General features: G+C 44.3%; 1 protein-coding gene across 1 annotated transcript in view; it reads left to right on the top strand.

Moving 5' to 3' along the window:
• The window catches only part of DNAJC11 (DnaJ heat shock protein family (Hsp40) member C11), a 595,273-nt gene that overhangs the window by 486,497 nt on the left and 89,147 nt on the right, over nucleotides 1-19,629 (top strand). The window contains exons 11-12 of the mRNA XM_069240219.1: nucleotides 13,561-13,716; nucleotides 18,998-19,067. Of these exons, the coding sequence (XP_069096320.1) occupies nucleotides 13,561-13,716; nucleotides 18,998-19,067 (226 nt within the window). The remainder of the gene's footprint in view (nucleotides 1-13,560; nucleotides 13,717-18,997; nucleotides 19,068-19,629) is intronic.

A 19,629-nucleotide genomic window follows, 5' to 3' on the forward strand; every position in this document is an offset into this window, starting at 1 on the left:
TTCAGTGCTCGCCTGTCTGCCGTAGTCCGCCTGAAGGTCTCCATCGACACATTTGTCATAATGTCCTTTACCTGTCTTCTTCCTCAATCTCTTATTGTAACCAATCTCAGGGTACCTCCGAGGGTGGCACATTGGTCACTGCAATTCATGCATTATTTGATAAATCTTTGCTCTTGCGCCAAGTTGCATTTTTTACAGGTTGAAGCATTTCAAGTTACTGGTGTATTTTTTTCCAGATCAAAATAAATATTTTGCCTTAAGCTGTTACTTTTGATTCTGCAGCAAACTGTATCTTGGTATGTGCTGCAATGGCGCAAAGGGTAGAGCGCCCCCCCCGTTGTGGGGGGGCGCGGCCCGTTAGGGGACGGGGCCTCCGAGGCCCTGGGGCACTCCCCTCCCTTTCCTCCCTGCCGGGGGTGCAGGGGTTGGCCGGATTTCCGCCCTGACGCCTCGCGAGGCGTTGGGGCGGAAGTCATGCCCTGGGGGGCATGTCGTGGGGCCGACGTTGGCCGCCCACCGGTTCCAGCCGCCGCGCACTGATGGGGGGCTATTTAAAGGCCACCCAAAGAAGGTTAAACCTTCTTTACTTGTGTGCGGCGGCGGGACCTGGCGTGCGGCCCGCGTTTGTGTTTCCCGGCTTCTGGATGTTCCTGCTCCCGTTGCGGTCCCTCAGCTTCCCGCCTGGATTACCTTGCACTTGGACGGCTCTTTTGGTGGCCGGCTCGGCAGAAGAGGAGAGTCGGTTCCTGTTCCTGCCGAGGTTTTTTCAGCAGCAGAGCAACAGAGGTGAGTTTTGTGCAGGCAGCAGAGGCGGGGGGGGGGGTGTTATAGAACTTGGGCTTGGGCACCGTGCACCTGATAGATGTGGATGCGCTTTCAGCTTATGCGCATTTCTCAATCTTCGCGGCAATTGGTGGGGCTGTTCTCCTTTTTTAAATAATAAAGAGCCTGTAGCTCAGTGGCAAAGTCTAGTGCCTTTGGTGCAAGAAGCAACCCCTGGACAGGGGTTCGAATCCAGCCGCCACCGTTAATGTATGTTTAAAAAAAAATAATAATAATTTAAACGCGCATAGTGAGGACACCGCAATTCGTGTTGCTTTGTAGCAGAGTTAAGCGTTCGTGTTGCTGGGTAGCAGAAATAGCTCCACGTAATTCTTTTATCGGCAGAGTAGGGGTTTTGCTGATCGCACCGTGTTACAAGGTGCAGAATTTTAGTTGCCACACGTTGCGGCAAAAGAAATACGTGGAAGCTTTGTTTTAATTTGAATTTCGCGCCATAAAGCGGTAATCTTGGTGCACGCGGAGTCGCTTGTCTGGCAGTGTTGTCTTAGTTTAAAGTGCTTTAATTCACTGTGGTTATCTTGATGTTGTCTTAGTTTAAAGTTATTGCATTCATTGCTGCAGATTTCATGTCGCGCGCACTTTAAAGAACGGCAGTGCACTGTGTTATTCGAGCCATATTTAATTTTCACTGTGGTTATCTTGGGGCGTTTTTTCAAGGGTAACATTCTTGTATATGGCGCATGGGTGGTGACAATTCTACGTTGATACGGTATTTCTAGCACTAAACAATATTGGTGGCTTCTTCAGATCTTTGATTTCTGTGAGGTGGACACAGGATTAAGGTGGTTTCAATTTGTGGACATTTGGGTGAGTGTCTTAGGGATCCCTGTGTTTGACTGTTTTGCATCTTATTTCTTTTCAGGTCGTACACCCTCAAAAAAAAAAAAAAAAAAAAATTATAAATAGGGGGGGGGGGGGTTATACTGATAATTAGACAGTCCTTTACAATTGGTGCTAGACATAAGGGCAGGTCACCATGCCACCTAAGAAGGCCTGCACCCAAAAAGGGAGGGAGCGCGACCCTGAGTTGTCCCAGCTTCTGAGATTAGTTTTGGAAAAATTGGGGAGTGAGGAATCCAGTGGGGCCATAGAGGCTCCTAAAAAAGATGGGGGCAGGGAGAAGGGTTCCCGCCCTAAGCGGTCCCATGTGGCCCCCAATGCGGCTTTCCCCCCAGTTAAACGTAGAAGGAATGCAAAAGCGCAGGTGCCGGCCACCATCATTCTAACGCCCCCCACAGCGGTCCCGGCCACCATCGTTCTGTCACCTCCTGCAGCAACTAGCCTCTCAGAACACTTGAGCGTGCCCGTTGCCGCGGCCCGCTCACTCGGCCACCCCCCACGCCACAAGTTCTTAACTCGGGCTCCACGGCCCCCTCAGGCGTGGGTATAGATGGAGTCCTAGCAGATATTCGTAATTCCTTGGCGGCCTTAGCACCTACAGTTCCGCCCGGGCCATCTCCCACACCTCATCAGGGGGTAGTTTCTCCTGCGCCGTTGGGTCCACCGCCTGTGGGCTGCCACGATTCCCGGGCACAAGATCAAGAGCCATCCAGGCTGGCGCTAATGGAAGTTTCGAAGCTATTGGCCGGTATTAACGCACCGACTACCACCGCCCCACCACCCACTGCACCATGGGGGCAGACGTGTCATGGCAAAACACAGTAGCTGATTTAAAACGCCAGGTAGATTCCCTAGTTGCAGCGCACTCCTCAAACCCGCTGCAGTCCTCGAACAATAGCCCGTGTGTCGCCCCGGCACCGAGCATTTGTCTCCCATCACCCCCACCGGTTCAGGACGTCCAGCCCAACTCAATCAAGCCTCCGAGTCCGGACATTCCAGCCAAGGAAGGGACGACAGACTCGTTATTATCCAGACCAGGTAAGCTGGCCGCCCACGTTAGCGCAGAAACAAGGGAAAAAATATGGAGGGGGGACTTTGTGGACATTTTTTCTTTAATAAGGGCAAAAAGAAGGGAGATTGAAGGGAAGGAGAAGGAACATAAATCATCTTCCTATAGTGAAAGAAAGCCAAGGATTGAAGAAAACATCACAAATTGGCTATTTGGCTTTAATGTTTTTACGACAATCCTGTTGGAGAAAAAACCAGAGTTGGGCACCTCTTTGATTTATTATGCCAATAAAATATTGAAAGCTCAACACACGTACGGGGGGGTCCGCCTGGTTGGAGTATGATAGGGATTTTCATTGGGCAAAAGTAGAGGACCCCTCCATTGGGTGGGATCAAACAGAAGTGAATGTGTGGCTCGAATGTGTTAACAACAAGGTCCCAGGGAGGCAGCCCTTTCGGGCCCAGTTGTCCGGTGAGAAGAAAGGGTCTTGCTGGGCATTTAACAGAAGGTCATGTTCACGTCCCGCAGGAACATGCAAATTCATGCATAACTGTTCCTTTTGTGGACACCCGTCCCATCCTGAATCCAAGTGTATTAAGAAATCTAAAGAGCGGGGTCGGGACCCCAGTAAACCATTAAATTGATTCTCCTCTTCCCTCCCCGGTCAGGTTAGAAGCGTTACGCCCTTGGTTACAGGCTTACCCTTCTGTGGACGCGGCTTCAGTACTTCTTAACGGTTTTTCCTTTGGCTTCAGGATCCCCGCCCCTAATGTCTCTCCGGTAGATCATTGTAAGAACCTAATATCTGCCTTACAGAACACTTCGGTAGTTGCAAAAAAAATAGAGAAAGAGAGGTCCCTGGGCAGGCTTGCTGGTCCTTTTGGGTGCCCTCCACTAGCTGGTTTTGTGTGTTCCCCGTTGGGGGTGGTTCCAAAAAAGGAAGCAGGACAGTTCAGATTGATCCACAATCTTTCAGCCCCTCAGGGGTCATCAGTTAACGACGCCATCGATCCACAGCTATGTTCAGTTCGTTACGCGTCAGTGGATAATGCGGTTGAGAAAGTGAGAGCGCTGGGCCGGGGGGCTATGTTAGCAAAAACCGACATTGAGTCTGCCTTCCGTTTGCTTCCCGTGCACCCCGAGGACTACCACCTGCTGGGTTTTCAATTCAGAGGGGAGTATTACTTCGACCAATGCATGCCCATGGGTTGCAGCATATCTTGCAGTTATTTCGAGCAATTCAGCTCCTTTCTTCAGTGGGTATTCTCACAACGTACGGGACACCGGGAGGTCATTCATTACCTGGACGACTTCCTGATTCTGGGACCCCCCAATTCTGACAGGTGCAGGTGGGCCCTTCAAGCTTTAATCGCTTTGTTCAAAGAATTTGGGGTTCCTTTGGCCCCCGAGAAAACAGTTGGCCCTTCTACTTGCATCACTTTCCTAGGGATTGAAATTGACTCCATGGCCGGGGAGTGCCGCTTACCTTTGGATAAACTGTTGGCTTTCAAGGAGTCCATTAGGGCTATATTGTCTCAAGAAAAGGTGACCCTGCACCAGCTTCAGGTACTGGTGGGTCAGCTGAACTTTGCACTAGGAATCATCCCCATGGGTCGCCCCTTTTCTAGGTCAATAGCTCGCTCAATGACGGGGCTAAAAGAAAAACACCACCACACCAGGCTGTCCAGAGAGGTTAGGGACGACCTAAGGTTGTGGGATCTGTTCCTTAGGACATTCAACGGGTCGGTCATTTGGCCGCAGAAAGCAATACCCAGCCCTACGCTGGGCCTATACACTGACTCCGCGGGTAGCATAGGCTTCGGCGCAATTTTGGGCCCATTATGGTGTAGGGCAGACTGGCCTGGAGACTGGGTCAGGTGGGGTTGGCCCAAGAATATAGCGTTCTTGGAATTATTCCCAATCGTGGTCGCTGTAAACATCTGGGCTAAGGAGTTCAGGAACAGAGTGGTAATTTTCTGGTCTGATAACATGGCGGTGGTGGATGTTATCAACCGCCAAGGGGCTTCATGCCCTTTGGTCTTGCGCCTTTTGAAACACCTGATTCTGGCTTGTCTTCAGCATAACATCACGTTCAAAGCGAAGCACGTGCCTGGGGTGCATAACAACGCAGCTGACGCATTGTCTCGTTCATTAATGCAGGATTTTTTGCGGTATCACCCCCAGGCGAAGGAGAAGATGACGGAGTTCCCAGAATCTCTGTGGAAGATTGGTGCCCCTCCCTCCCCGACTTAGTAGCGTCATCCTTGGCCCCACGCACAAAAACTGCTTACGTGAACAGTTTTTTACTTTACAGGCGTTTCTTGCATGCTCAGCATATTGCAGACACATTTTCTGAGCCAGCAATAGGGGCGTTCCTTAAACATCTGCGTACCCTAGGGCGTCCGGTATCATGCGCGAAGGCCCACTTGGCGGCGATACGTTTCTTCGCAAAAATAGTTAAATTGGAGAGGCCTCTGAATACTTTTATCATAAAACAGGCCTTGAGGGGTTGGGCCAAGGGATCCCCGGGTAGCTCGGATGCCAGGCGTCCCGTCACCCCTCCTTTGCTAGAAAGGATTTTAAGGGCGCTTCACACCGTCTGCTCTTCACCCACCGAGGCGGCGCTTTTCGCCGCGGCCTTCACTTTGGCCTTTTACGGGGCTTTCCGCATCAGCGAGTTGGTAGGCTCTTCCAAGGGTGACCACTTGGGGGGCCTACAGCTGAAAGACGTAATGGTTGGCAAGGGGGCACTACACATTATGTTGCGTAAATAAAAAGACCGACCAGCTGAAGAAAGGAACACGCATCACACTCGGTGAGGCGCCTGGTTCCCCCTTATGCCCTGTGTTAATCACAAACAATTATATGGCGGTGCGCCCTATGGCTGAGTCTCCGGCTTTCTTCATTCACCCCTGCGGAGTCTGCCTGTCACGCTACCAGTTCGCAGAAGTCTTTAAATTGTCCCTAAAATCAATTGGAGTGGATCAGCAAGGATACTCATCCCATTCCTTTAGAATTGGCGCAGCCACGGTGGCAGCGGCAGCAGGCCTTCCAGCGTCCGCGGTAAAAAATATAGGTCGTTGGTCTTCGGAATGTTACAAACGTTACATCAAGCCAGAGTTGGTGTAACAGGGACTGGGTTGCTCAGTGGTGATGTCTCACGCGCATGTTTCTTTTCTTTCAGTCAAATGCCTCAGCGAGTAGTCTGGGTATTGGGCCATTCGTTTATCCGTCGGGCGGCATACCGGTTGCAACAGCTCCGTGGGTCGAAACCGGCAGACTTGCACAGCGTGGCTTTTCGGTGGTGCGGCATTGGCGGAGGAGGCATCACCCAGCTGCAACATTTGGTCGAATTGGCGAGTAGTCGAGGGGGACTGCAGTCTCCGGATCTAATCATCATTCACTTAGGGGGCAATGATTTAGTGCGTTGAGGCCGAAAAACCCTTAGGGAGACGGTATTTCTTGAAATCACAAAAGTGGCAAAGCAATTTCCAGGGGCAGCATTTGCCTGGTCACACATGGTTCCACGTCGTAAGTGGGGGGCAGGGTTAAGATCTCGCCCCATCAATGTGTCAGTTCGCCGGCTTAATGCCGAGATGGCAAAGCTCTGCCCAGGCCCTGGGCGCCTATGGAATATCCCCCACAAACTGCTGAAAGGCGAGCACATGTTTCACAACGACCAAGTGCATTTGTCTGACGAAGTAACCGATCAATTTATCCGCGACATGTGGGGTTTTGCCTGCAGCCTTTTTTTGGGTGGGGAGGGCGAAGGACCTTTGGGGCCCTGGTCGACCTTGTGGCGGAAATTGAGATAAAAAATGTGATTAGAAACAATAGGAGGGGGTCCCCAAGGTGGGGCCCACAGGAGGACATCTGGGATAGGATCCTGAAGTTCTGAGCCAACCAGCGGATGTACACACCAGATCAGGGGGTAAGAGACCTCAGATCGCTGGGGGAGAACATGGGGCTCCAGCTCTTGGCTTCCCCCATTACACCCCAGGGCTGATTGGTGTTTTTGAGGGGGGGCGGAACCCTAAACTGGAGGACAAGGTACCGGGTGGTCAGGGTAACCGTCCCTCCTACGGATACAGGTGAGACACGGCTCACCTGTGTGGTCCAATATGGTGGTTCAGGACAGGAAGGGATCCTGTCACACTGGTTATGGTCACAAGTAATTTCTCAGTAACATGTAAATAAAAATGTTTTCTTTATTGACTAACCTTGTTATACTTGCTATTTGATGTTTGGCTTGTTGAAGTTATGAGGTATTTTATATGATGACTTTTTGAAAATAAAAGATACTTCTTCCAATGAACAAACCTTGTCGTCTCGTGCATTCCTGGCGGGGGGAGTGTGGGCCGTCTGGAGGCCTCCGGATCCTAACTCTTTCCGCTGCTATTGTAATTTTTGACATCTTCAGTGAGTGGCCCAGGTGGTGTCAAGAAACGCACGTGCTGGCGGCCTTGAGCATTGTGCATCTGTCTCTCTGTATGCGTCTCCATTATTATGGTGCCCCTTAATTCTTGGGGTCTCTGGTAATTTCACTCAAATCAAATGCATGAATGTATAGTAAAGGAAAACCATGGCAGATATATCACATAAGCATAAAACATCTCAATGCTATACTGAATGATCATACAAAATTAATACATATATTAACAATGAAACAATGACTAGGGTTGCTATTAGGAAAGCGTTTTTTTTCTAATGATTTATAGATGCAGTTTTTTCTCAACCAAAGTTAAAAATGTAATGGTTGTGCATTCAGTCTTACATCACTCCCTTTATAATATTCAGTCGCTGCTTGCCTGCAAGTCCACACCCCAAATGATTAAAGGATTGACGTATTAAAGATCTGCTTTCTTGGGTCCTGGGAGAATTGTGGGGCATATGCAGATGACATGTATAATGGTTTATTGCTCTAGTTGACACCATCTGCAAGTTTTGACATTACCTATAGCTGACCATTTATGGCAGAGATCCAGTGACAGAAAGCCTCCCAAGCGTTAGAACACAAATTCCAATTTGTAAACCTGGAATAACAGATATCCATTTATGACTCCCGCTCTAAAGCACAGTAGAAGTTCATAATGATGCATGCGTGCTATTGTTTTGCAGATACCTTTCGTCTTTAGGGAATGAAAGTTTCTGCATATTGTTTCTGATGTTTTTTTTTTTTTTTTAAAGACGGCGAACAAAATTGGCAAGTCCCAGTGATTGACGATTTGCAGGTTCCTCAGACACCTGAATAAGTGATGTGTGTTTTGAGGTCTGTGTGGGGACGAATAGTTCTGACTAGAGCAGATGGTCAAGTAAACCTTCCCTTGCAGCATTAATCTCCATCGAAATTACCTGCATACACCTTTGTCTGTTGAATCATTAACACACCTTAGAGTTCTAATAGCATACCTCATCACCTCCTATTTGTGGTCAAGAGGACGATTTTCAGTATCTCCAACCTTCCCTCCACATTATTTCATACTTTTGGGCCCCTGTGACGTCCTCTTGGGACTCAAGCTATGTCAGTCTGCGTCTTTCTCAACTTGTCAGTACCTGAGTTATTCATGGCATTGATGGTCAAATGTGCCTTTTTAAACAGAGCTATTCCTGTAAATCGTTTGGAGTATTTCCATCATACTGGAACTCAGCTATTAATTATGCCTGCAAAAGATGTGATAGGTGGATGTGCTGTAGCATCTTCACCCTCACTCTGGCCTTTCGCTTGTCCCAGGAGCATTATAAAATATAGTGTCTCTCTTTGTTCCCCCTGTTGGAGTTAGGCATTAAGATGCATAAATGCTCATATTCTCTTGGTTTGTTCATACCACTCACCATTTTGTGTCCTAGGGCTCCATAGCTTATCTTGGTGAACTTCTTTAAATGACGATTAATGCTTGTATGTGTTGTCTGACCACAATCTTAGCTGTGCTCTGCTCCTGTTCATTCTAGTAAAACTGGGGTTTGTGGAATCTCTTTACAGACCACTGTTCAAACTCCAGACTCCTATGTTGATTACCACAAACAGTCAAAAGATGGTTAACGCAAACATTTGTGATTTTCCAGTCATTCGATACTTCATGAGATGAAAAGTGATAATTTGAAAGCTTTGCTGTCCCATGTCAATAAGTGAAGCTAAATAAATGAAAATAACAAAATCTGCAAGGCACAATGTTTTTCCCAGTAAGCCTACTGGCACAGCTATCTGTGTTACATAAAGCTGGCAACAGTGGCCAGTGCCCTGGCTCCGCTATCTGCGGGTGTGCCATGAACTGTGGGTCAGATATCATTAGTATCACGTGGGGACATGTTTGTGTGTGTTTTTTTCAGTAATGCTTTTATCTTTCCACATGAAGCCAACAATAGCAGCTTCAAGTTGTATGACATTCCAAAAATAGACAAAACATGAAAAACCTTACATTTCTTACTGCAGTCTTTTAGAATAAGGTAGCAGTGAAACAAATTATGGGTAAACCAGTCCTTGCTTCCAGTTGTGAGCTATGAGGATTTGTGGAAGGTTGTGTGTCTCTTGCCACCTAGTTGTAGTGAACAGATTAAACGAGCATTCACCAGTAGTCAGTTGCTGTAAGCAGATATTACCCATATGGGTAGACTTTCATGGCATGTGACCAATTATGTAGCCTAGTTATGTAGCCCTACATTATAGTTGTTCTACTGGGTTATGTATATAATTTTCAGTCCAGACTGTAGTGCAAGGGTTAACAAGACATGCCTACCCATGCCTTCTGGCAGAAGATCCTCTTTTTAATTTTTTGTATGTTAAATACATTTTGAGCGCCCATTACCTCCTTTTAGATTAGGTTTTAACATATTGGAAAGGGACAGATATAGAGTGGTACAGTACAGTAATGAGCATCAAAGTACATTAATCTGTCACTCAATCAATCAGTGTTTGTAAAGCGCAGCTACTCACCCGTTAGGGTCTCAGGGTGCTGGGGGGTCGGGTGGGAGTGTAGCAGAGCTTACACAGTCCCTGTATCTTTTTCTTTGATCACTGGTAATTTTTTGCTATATTATTGTCCCTCTCTCCACACAAATTCCACGTCTTAAAGCATAGCATAGCACAGAGTCCGTCTCCCCATCGCAGTAAAAATGTATCAATGGTGCTTGAATTTCTCTGTTGCGATGTCAGGGTGAGTATTTTGGTGAAGTTATCCGTTCGCTGGAAACTTGTGGTTTTGGTAAAAAAGTATTGCACTCCCTCTATTTGTGTCCCTGTTGTTTTTTTCTAACTTCTATTTATTAGAACCGGTGAGGTGGATTAGAGAAGCCATGTCTTCAGTTCCTTTGTGAAGCTGGGGAGGGAGGTGGTTTGTCTGATGTGGATGGGTAGGGCGTTCCAGGCGGTGGCTGCTTGGTAGGAGAAGGCGCATCCTCCTGTTCTGGTTTTCTTGATGTGGGGTACTTCTGCGGGAGAGAGCTGGGCTGAACGTAGGGCCCTGTGGGGTACGTGGAAGTTGAGTCGCTGGTTCTGGAAGGCTTGTCTGGTGTTGTGGAGGGCTTTGTGTGCAAGGGTGAGGATCTTAAAAGCGATTCTTTTCTCTATGGGGAGCCAGTGCAGTGTACGTAAGTGTTGCGAGATGTGGCAGTGTCTGGGTAGGACGAGCATCAGTCTGGCGGCAGCGTTATGGATGTTTTGCAATTTGCAGGTGATTTTTTTGTTGATTCTGGCGTAGAGTGCGTTGCCGTAGTCCAGTCTGCTGGTGATGAGGGCGTGTGTGACAGTCTTTCTATGTTCGATGGGGATCCATTGGGAGGTCTTGTGTAGGAGGCAGAGGGTGTGGAAGCAGGTGGAGGTGACTGAGTTGATTTGGTGGTTCATGTTGAGGTCGGGGTCCAGGATGATTCCGAGGTTGCGGGCGTGGTTGGCGGTGGTTGGGCGAGTTTCCGAGGGTGGAGTCACTCCATGCGTTGGTTTGAGGGCCCATGATGAGTACTTCTGTCTTGTTTGTGTTGAGTTGAAGGCAGCTGTCTCTCATCCAGATGGCAACTGCTTTCACGCCTTTGTGGAAGTTGTGTCTGACCTTGCTGGGTTCGTTGGAGAGGGAGAGGATGAGTTGGGTGTCGTCAGCATCCTCTCTGTACATCATTTCTCCTTCTGTGAGAAGGGCTATGTCTGGAGTTGGAGGCCGACAGCCTTTTATCAGGCAAGAAAGATGAAAGTCCAGTACATTAATCACTGCATTTACATGTGGCTTAGCTGAGCTTGATTCCTAAGCATAGGGGTATCAACCAATTATGTCCGGCTACTATAATACATTCAGAGAGTATTGTAAAAGTGATCAAAGTACATTCTAATTTCTACTGACACTAAGACAACTATCACAGGCATTTATACAGGTCTACTGTTATGCTTAAACTTTGCAAGACACCCCACACATGCTCCTGTACATACTTTAAAAATCACAACACAGAGTTTGTAGTTGACACAGCAGTTCTGCAAGACTGTTTTTTTTCTTCATTAGATCTCTGGAAGTCTGGGCAAGCCATATGGATCACTGCTATGGTTGGGAGTGGGATTGTGCCTGAAACTTACATTGATACCTATGAATAAGTTAGGCTTCTGTGGCTGTGGAGTCCTGTGGTGTGTCCTCGTGACCGCCTTAGCTTCCCTCTCTCCTCTAGCAGCTCTGAGATACCTTGTGTCTTCTTGCTATTGTGACGCAGAACTGATGTATATACGAGGTAAGAAGGATAGGGCTTAAGGTTTAATGGATGTTTGGAATAATAGAAATTGTACTACTTTCACCTACTGTAATATTGAAACATTGGACGTATGTGAATACTATCTAGTCAAAGACATAAAGGAGTTTACTTGTTTCCCTTGGTCTCCCAGTTTTAAGAGGTGGGATACTGAAAGAGTGGGAACAAATACAGGGAGTGCAGAATTATTAGGTAAATTAGTATTTTGACCACATCATCCTCTTTATGCATGTTGTCTTACTCCAAGCTGTATAGGCTCGAAAGCCTACTACCAATTAAGCATATTAGGTGATGTGCATCTCTGTAATGAGAAGGGGTGTGGTCTAATGACATCACCACCCTATATCAGGTGTGCATAATTATTAGGCAACTTCCTTTCCTTTGGCAAAATGGGTCAAAAGAAGGACTTGACAGGCTCAGAAAAGTCAAAAATAGTGAGATATCTTGCAGAGGGATGCAGCACTCTTAAAATTGCAAAGCTTCTGAAGCGTGATCATCGAACAATCAAGCGTTTCATTCAAAATAGTCAACAGGGTCGCAAGAAGCGTGTGGAAAAACCAAGGCGCAAAATAACTGCCCATGAACTGAGAAAAGTCAAGCGTGCAGCTGCCACGATGCCACTTGCCACCAGTTTGGCCATATTTCAGAGCTGCAACATCACTGGAGTGCCCAAAAGCACAAGGTGTGCAATACTCAGAGACATGGCCAAGGTAAGAAAGGCTGAAAGACGACCACCACTGAACAAGACACACAAGCTGAAACGTCAAGACTGGGCCAAGAAATATCTCAAGACTGATTTTCTAAGGTTTTATGGACTGATGAAATGAGAGTGAGTCTTGATGGGCCAGATGGATGGGCCCGTGGCTGGATTGGTAAAGGGCAGAGAGCTCCAGTCCGACTCAGACGCCAGCAAGGTGGAGGTGGAGTACTGGTTTGGGCTGGTATCATCAAAGATGAGCTTGTGGGGCCTTTTCGGGTTGAGGATGGAGTCAAGCTCAACTCCCAGTCCTACTGCCAGTTCCTGGTAGACACCTTCTTCAAGCAGTGGTACAGGAAGAAGTCTGCATCCTTCAAGAAAAACATGATTTTCATGCAGGACAATGCTCCATCACACGCGTCCAAGTACTCCACAGCGTGGCTGGCAAGAAAGGGTATAAAAGAAGGAAATCTAATGACATGGCCTCCTTGTTCACCTGATCTGAACCCCATTGAGAACCTGTGGTCCATCATCAAATGTGAGATTTACAAGGAGGGAAAACAGTACACCTCTCTGAACAGTGTCTGGGAGGCTGTGGTTGCTGCTGCACGCAATGTTGATGGTGAACAGATCAAAACACTGACAGAATCCATGGATGGCAGGCTTTTGAGTGTCCTTGCAAAGAAAGGTGGCTATATTGGTCACTGATTTGTTTTTGTTTTGTTTTTGAATGTCAGACATGTATATTTGTGAATGTTGAGATGTTATATTGGTTTCACTGGTAATAATAAATAATTGAAATGGGTATATATTTGTTTTTTGTTAAGTTGCCTAATAATTATGCACAGTAATAGTCACCTGCACACACAGATATCCCCCTAACATAGCTAAAACTAAAAACAAACTAAAAACTACTTCCAAAAATATTCAGCTTTGATATTAATGAGTTTTTTGGGTTCATTGAGAACATGGTTGTTGTTCAATAATAAAATTAATCCTCAAAAATACAACTTGCCTAATAATTCTGCACTCCCTGTATACATGCTAACAGCCACCTTGTTCATTGCCCGCACCTACACCCTTGTTAACTGGAACAAAGAGCACTATGGTTGCAAGCAGGGTATGAGACCCCCACCAGCATTAGGAATTCTAAGCACTTTACCTAAATCGCATGAGTACACAAAAAGCTACAGATAAAAATAAGGCAGACATCTTTTGAAAGTATTTTGTGGAACACTTTTATTGTAAACTTGGAATTTGAAGGGCAGGTGAGAGATATACTATTAGATCGCATGGGATGGACTTCATCAAACACATTTTTGTGGGCATATTTACAAGCAATACATTTGATCTTCTTTGTTATCAGTGTTACTGATTACTGCATGCTTTTCATTTGCCGAGTACTTATAATTTCTATTAAATATATTTTTGTCACTCTTCTGTGTTTTAGGTTAAATCGAGCCAGTCAAACATATTTCTTTCCTATCCATCTGACAGATCAACTGTTACCCAGTGCTGTGTTCTATGCCACCGTGGGACCCCTGGTAATATACATCGCCATGCATAGGCTAGTCATCAAGCCCTACCTCGAATCCCAGAAAGAAAAGTGAGTGATCAAGGAAGCTGTACACTGTGATCTTTGAGTAACATGTCCTGTAGTCAGTCTTACGTTTTTGCCTTGTGCCCAGACTTAGAAACATGTATAACATGTTGTTCGGAATTTGCAATCTGCTATTATTATTTTAGTATTTGGAAGAATGTAAAAATTAAAATACACATAGGTGACATAGTAATAATGTTGACTCCATGACCAGGTGCACCCTTTCAATTACATCATTAAAAATAATTCTCATCATCTAGTTATCTCAAAACATATGATTCAGTTCGTCCTTAACTTGACCACAAGCCCAGCAGTGATTCGATTCAGCTAGGCCTGAACAACACTGTATGGCCTTCACCCACTATGAGTGAAACAGTGTCTCTGGGTTTTCCCTGCTTTGGGTTTTAATGATCAAATGTAGATCCTCTGATCATGCTGCTTTTCTCTTTTCAAGGGCTTTATCCACTTCCTCTTCAGGACTTACATGCTTATGAACAATGGAAGCTTCTATCAGATTAATTGTAATGAACTTTATCAGCTCACTCCTATGGACATGCCGTTTGCCACCATGCTATCCACGCAGGAAACGTTTTCAACCAAAATACCACTTTATCATTCCTCTTAGAGCTGATGGTTGTATCACAAGTTACTGCGAGGTATCATCACACCCGCATTTCGTCCATCTTCAGATCCATGATTATTCGCACCTTCTCCATTAGTTCTCAGTTATTATTTTCTAACAAATGGTTACACCATCTGCCTGGTTGTAGATGCAATTGTTAATGATACCTCCTAATTTGCACAGACACTCTTTCCTAATTTATTGTGTCTGAAAAATGTTATGTGAGCATGCGTATAAGCCACAGAACTTTACTGAAATTGTTTTTACCTTGTATCTTGCAACTTGTAATGGGAATAACAAATGTCCTAAAATTAGGAAAACAATGCCATCACTTTTTACATATCGTCCTACACCATCTTTGATCACAATATATAAAAGTATCCTCAATAAATAGCAAGTTCTTCTGTTAATATTCATTCCTGAGCTAGGGATTTCAACATTATATTTTAATTTAATTTAAATTGTAAGATTTTTACAAATCTAAAAGACGTACAGTACACACCCTTGTTCTTTTGAAAGGTGGGAATTGTTTGATAATTAGTGGGCTTCATTTAACACTCCACTATAGTATAATTCTATGACCACTCTGCATAGGGCTATGCAATATAGTGAGCAGTATTTTCATGTAATGTTACAACCTCAGGTGTCTGGAATTCACCTTTTCTCTTTACTTTTATTTAAATATAAAAATAACAATGTAACATTTTGTGAATAGTTTGAATATGCATGACCTCTCAGTGCTCGTATTTAATAGAAGCAGCAGGGGACACTAACTAAGCACGTAAACAAATTTCCATAGTAGTTCTGGGATGGCCATCATGGTAATTGGCTCAGACATTCTCTGTGGCATAATTTCTACATGAATTTACTAGTGAGCCAGACACTTCACATAAGCAGCAGTTTGAAGGATGCCACTTGCATCTTTCACTTGATATGAGTAATGGAGCTGACTAGAATCTACATTCTATTTAATGTAGAGATACAGGCAACTCATTGTGTTACTCTACCCTCTCCCCTTGTCCACCTTTCTTCAGCAATCACTACAAACCGATTTGAAACTTCTGTTTTGTTGGGTGCTGGAAAACACTGTTGGATAGGTGTATTGGGGATAAGTACTTTTTTCATAAATCTGTAAATTTGAAGAACCATGATCTCTGAAGACAAGGGGTGCCTCTTGCTTAGTGATTTTTCTACTGCAGAACCCCTTCCCGCACTTTGTAACCTTTTCACACTTGCCACACATGGTACTGCAAATAATTCTCTGCTAGTCAAAGGGATCTATAACAGAAAAGAAGTATTTATATTTGCACATAACCATGATAATCTATATTGAACTGAAAACTGATTCAATTTGTTTTTTTTGCACTCTGATGACACAAATACTGCTAAACTTGATTCATCTGACACTTTGAATGTGTTCTGGTAATTTTACATGTCTAAAACAATGACTACAAATTAAAGGGGGAATGATATAATTAACCCTATATGTGCTATCATAATTCATGAGCTGCTTGTGTGAGTGTGTTTAGTACATGAAAATGTGTTTGATAGGACATGGTCTGCCACTTTCCTAAGCTTCACTTATGATTACCATCTAGTTTTAATGGATAACACAGTGCTTGTTGTCATCCAAGACTGCCTCCTGCCTCCTTCTTTTTACACATGTTGAATCCATTTAATGTACTTCCCAGGGACCAGTTCTTGATGTTTCTTCTTGGAAGGACACCTCATTATTTTTCTTTTGATAGAATAGTTGTTGATAGGGAGGAAATAGAAAGTTTCCAGACGCAGTTGAACCTGTTGAAACCCTGATAATGGATCCTCTTCTGGGATTCTGGATTGTCCCCAGAGATAGTGGCCAGGTTTGCACAAGAGACTGCATGAACCTAGGGAGGACAGGGAGATTTCATGACCACAAGTTGTGGGGTCCTTTGAGCCTGCACATTGGGAGTTGCAGTAGCAAAAGGAAGCGAGCAAGAGAGTCAGGCTAGTTGACAGTGGGAGTTAGAGGCCAGGGGTCTAATCTGAGGTCCTCCAATGTAATTGAGTGGGAGAGGAGCTATATCAGGGCAGAGAGATTTAGTGACAACTTATGTGATCACTTGGAAGATAAGGCTCCCTGGAGACGTTTTGATCCAACTTCTTGAATGTTTTTCTTTAACAGTAAGACCAGAAATGCCAAGGCAACAGATAATGAATTGTTTGCTGAATTGTGATTCCAGACCAAGTGTTCTGCTAGTTGGAAATATGGTGGTCTTAAACAGTGGAGTTATAGTAATTCCTTCAACAAGGAAGGCAGTCAATTGGTACCAAGCCTGCGGTGTCTTTTCCATCACATTTATCCAGCAGGTATGAGTACGGAAGTCATGCTTCGAAAAAAATAATAATATTCCTTTGAGTTTATTAGAATGAATTATGTTTTCCCCCAATGCAGAGCCAGTGGGAATGACAGGGAAAATAATAGCAAGCCAAATTACTACCCAGCAAATCTTGGAGAAGTCATTAAATTCAAGGGCTGAATTGCCTCCCTTTCTGAGGTGCAGTTGTAGGTAGTATTGCCACTGGAGTCGAAAGCTAAGGGAACGAAGAATGGAAAGTTACAATGGTAATGTGTTTTATTGGGCACTGTCCCTGTTCCAGTCATATTAAGCATTGTGGGGAGGACCATTATGCATAACTGGACTATATAATTTTAAATATTGTAGGTGATATTCCGACTGATCTATGTTTTCCATAATGACCAAATGTAGGTGTCCAATAGAAGACAAAAGTATTGCTCCCTGTTAAGCAGTCATGACAACATGGACTGATTGTCAAGTAACTCATGCAGCGGTTAGCCCCATCAGTTTCCTATAAAGCTTTCACTGCTTCTTTCTATCTAATCGGAGGGATCGATGGTCCGTTCATAGGGGCATTGTAATTACGTGAATTCATGGCAGTAGCTTTTTCCACGTAATTTTGGATGTGCTATGGATCAGAATTCACGAAAAACATTCCAACCCTAATGCAAGCAACTTTTAGAAAATATGAGCTGTATATTTCCTTCACGCATCTGTTTTTATCAATAACGGAGGTTTCAAAGTAACTAGATATTAAAGGCACACGACGTTTTTCATAAGTTGCCATTAATCACACATTATGACATACATTTAATCAGTCTTTGAGCATAATGTTGTCATCCCTTGCCATCTTGTGTATATAGAGTATTGAATGTAATTAATTGTTCCAACATAACCAGCATGCCACATGTTCTCCAGATAAACAATCTTCTGGGTATTATCATCATGTTTTAGCTGCACTAATTCCGTCTGATGAAGAGGTCTAAGCGCCAGCTACAGAGAGCCGAAGATTTTCATTCCATCTGAACATTGACACTGCACAGTGATTGCGCTTCCATTTCGTTTGCCAATAAAAGCAAGTTGGCCATGGCATGTTAGTCCTTACCAAGATTAAAGCTTAGTGGACGTTCTTCAGCAAAACTACTTTCCACTTTCATTGAGCTGGAGTACAAGCTGTTGTTAAATTGTAAGATAGGTCCCTTTGATGGGAAAGACGTGCCAACAACAGATTTGAAGAGGGTGGCCAGGCATTCATTGGCGAGTGATTGTGAGGGTTTGGCTGCCTTAATTAAGTTGCTGCTTTGCTTGTTTATTACTTATGCAGTTTCAAATTAGTTCTTGATGGAAACCTAAGAGCCTCGGGTAGGTTTGGAGACCTCATCAGATTTTTGTTAATGATTAACTGAATTGTGTCCCGGAAAAGACACTTATTGAGTCACTTCAGGCACAGCTGTGGATGGCATTGATCAGTTGAAGGGCTGATATTCATCTGCTAGATGAAATAGGGCCCTTTATTTTCTGTGAAGCCAATTCCGTTCTCTTTGCTTAAACAGTTGTTTAGACGTGTGATGATTTAATTTAGTGGTGTTTTATAATGTTTTGTTGTCTGGGAAAGGCTTACCTCTCTTGGTGCTCAGTTCTCCTGACCTTTCTTGTTACTTGGAATCTATCAGTAATACCCGATGGATCAATTTTCTATTTGATTTAACATTCTGGTGGGTTGTTTAGCTCAAAATGGTAGTATTTATGCTTTTTCGATTTGCTTTGAGGTTCCATTACTTAGCAGGAGGGAAGTTACTCAGTACTGATTTCTCCCTTGATAGTTTCCTCATCCACTTTGAAATTTAAACATCTGACATATTTTGCATGCTTTACAATGCAAGCAAATATATCCTATATCCGAAATCATTTTAAAATGCATACAGTACACGTCAGAACTTGTGAAGCATGTATGACACAGCATTTTAAAAATACTTAATTTGAAATTGTGGGTTCTATTAAATTGCTAAAAGACATCATATTAGGCCTGGGACTTCACAGCTTTTATTAGAGGCCCACATCCCCCTTTTTAAGTTAATGTTCAAATTAGCATTACTTCTTTGCCAGTGACGTAGTTAATGCAGTTGTTGCATCTGCATTGCCTGAACGTGGAGGACTAAGGTGCACTGATGGAGAATGATGTGTGACGTTTTCCTTGCAACTCCCCTTGTTATATAAGGCCTATTTAAGCGATTCTAATGTTTGTCTAAGTCAAAGGGCTGAATTATCAGTTGAACTGTGTTGTGCCAAAAGCAACTTAAAACACTTATGTCCTTTCTTTCATCAGGGACTTAGAAAAACAAAGAGAAAACTCAGCAACAGACATTTTACAGAAGAAACAAGAAGCTGAGGTAGCGGTAAGTACGTCATATGGAATATATCTTAGGAATCATTGAGATGCCCTGCATTATGATGAATTTTAAGGAAAAACTGAACCATGTTCAATGTCTTCTAGGTACTGTCCTTTTCTCTGTGAAATCAAAACAGAGTTAAGGATAATTTATTTAGCTAATGTCTGTTTCTGATGCCAGTCGTGGGTCAAGACTACATTTTTTTATCTGAAAAGTGAGTGAGCACATCCCTGAGCAGACAGGTGACTTCACAGTCGTATCTTCTCCATAGTGTTAACTAGGTTAACCAAGTGATCCAGATCCATTCACTATGAAGCGATTTCCACCATAAGACAATGCCACCAGGCACACGTGCAATGTATTATAGACCACAAGTGTATTTTGGGCCAGAGGGGTATAGGAGGAGGAAGATCAAGGTGCCTGCTCCCTTTCCTGGATTGGCCTCATGAAGCTGCAGAGGATGATATGTTTAGGAAGGTTATATTGCTGTAGAGAAATAGATAACGCCGATGAAGACACTCACTTCATCATAAATCTGAATTGTTTCCCGTTAGTGAGACTACTATTC

Source organism: Pleurodeles waltl, chromosome 6 (genome assembly GCF_031143425.1).
Source record: "Pleurodeles waltl isolate 20211129_DDA chromosome 6, aPleWal1.hap1.20221129, whole genome shotgun sequence".
Lineage (NCBI taxonomy): Eukaryota > Metazoa > Chordata > Amphibia > Caudata > Salamandridae > Pleurodeles > Pleurodeles waltl.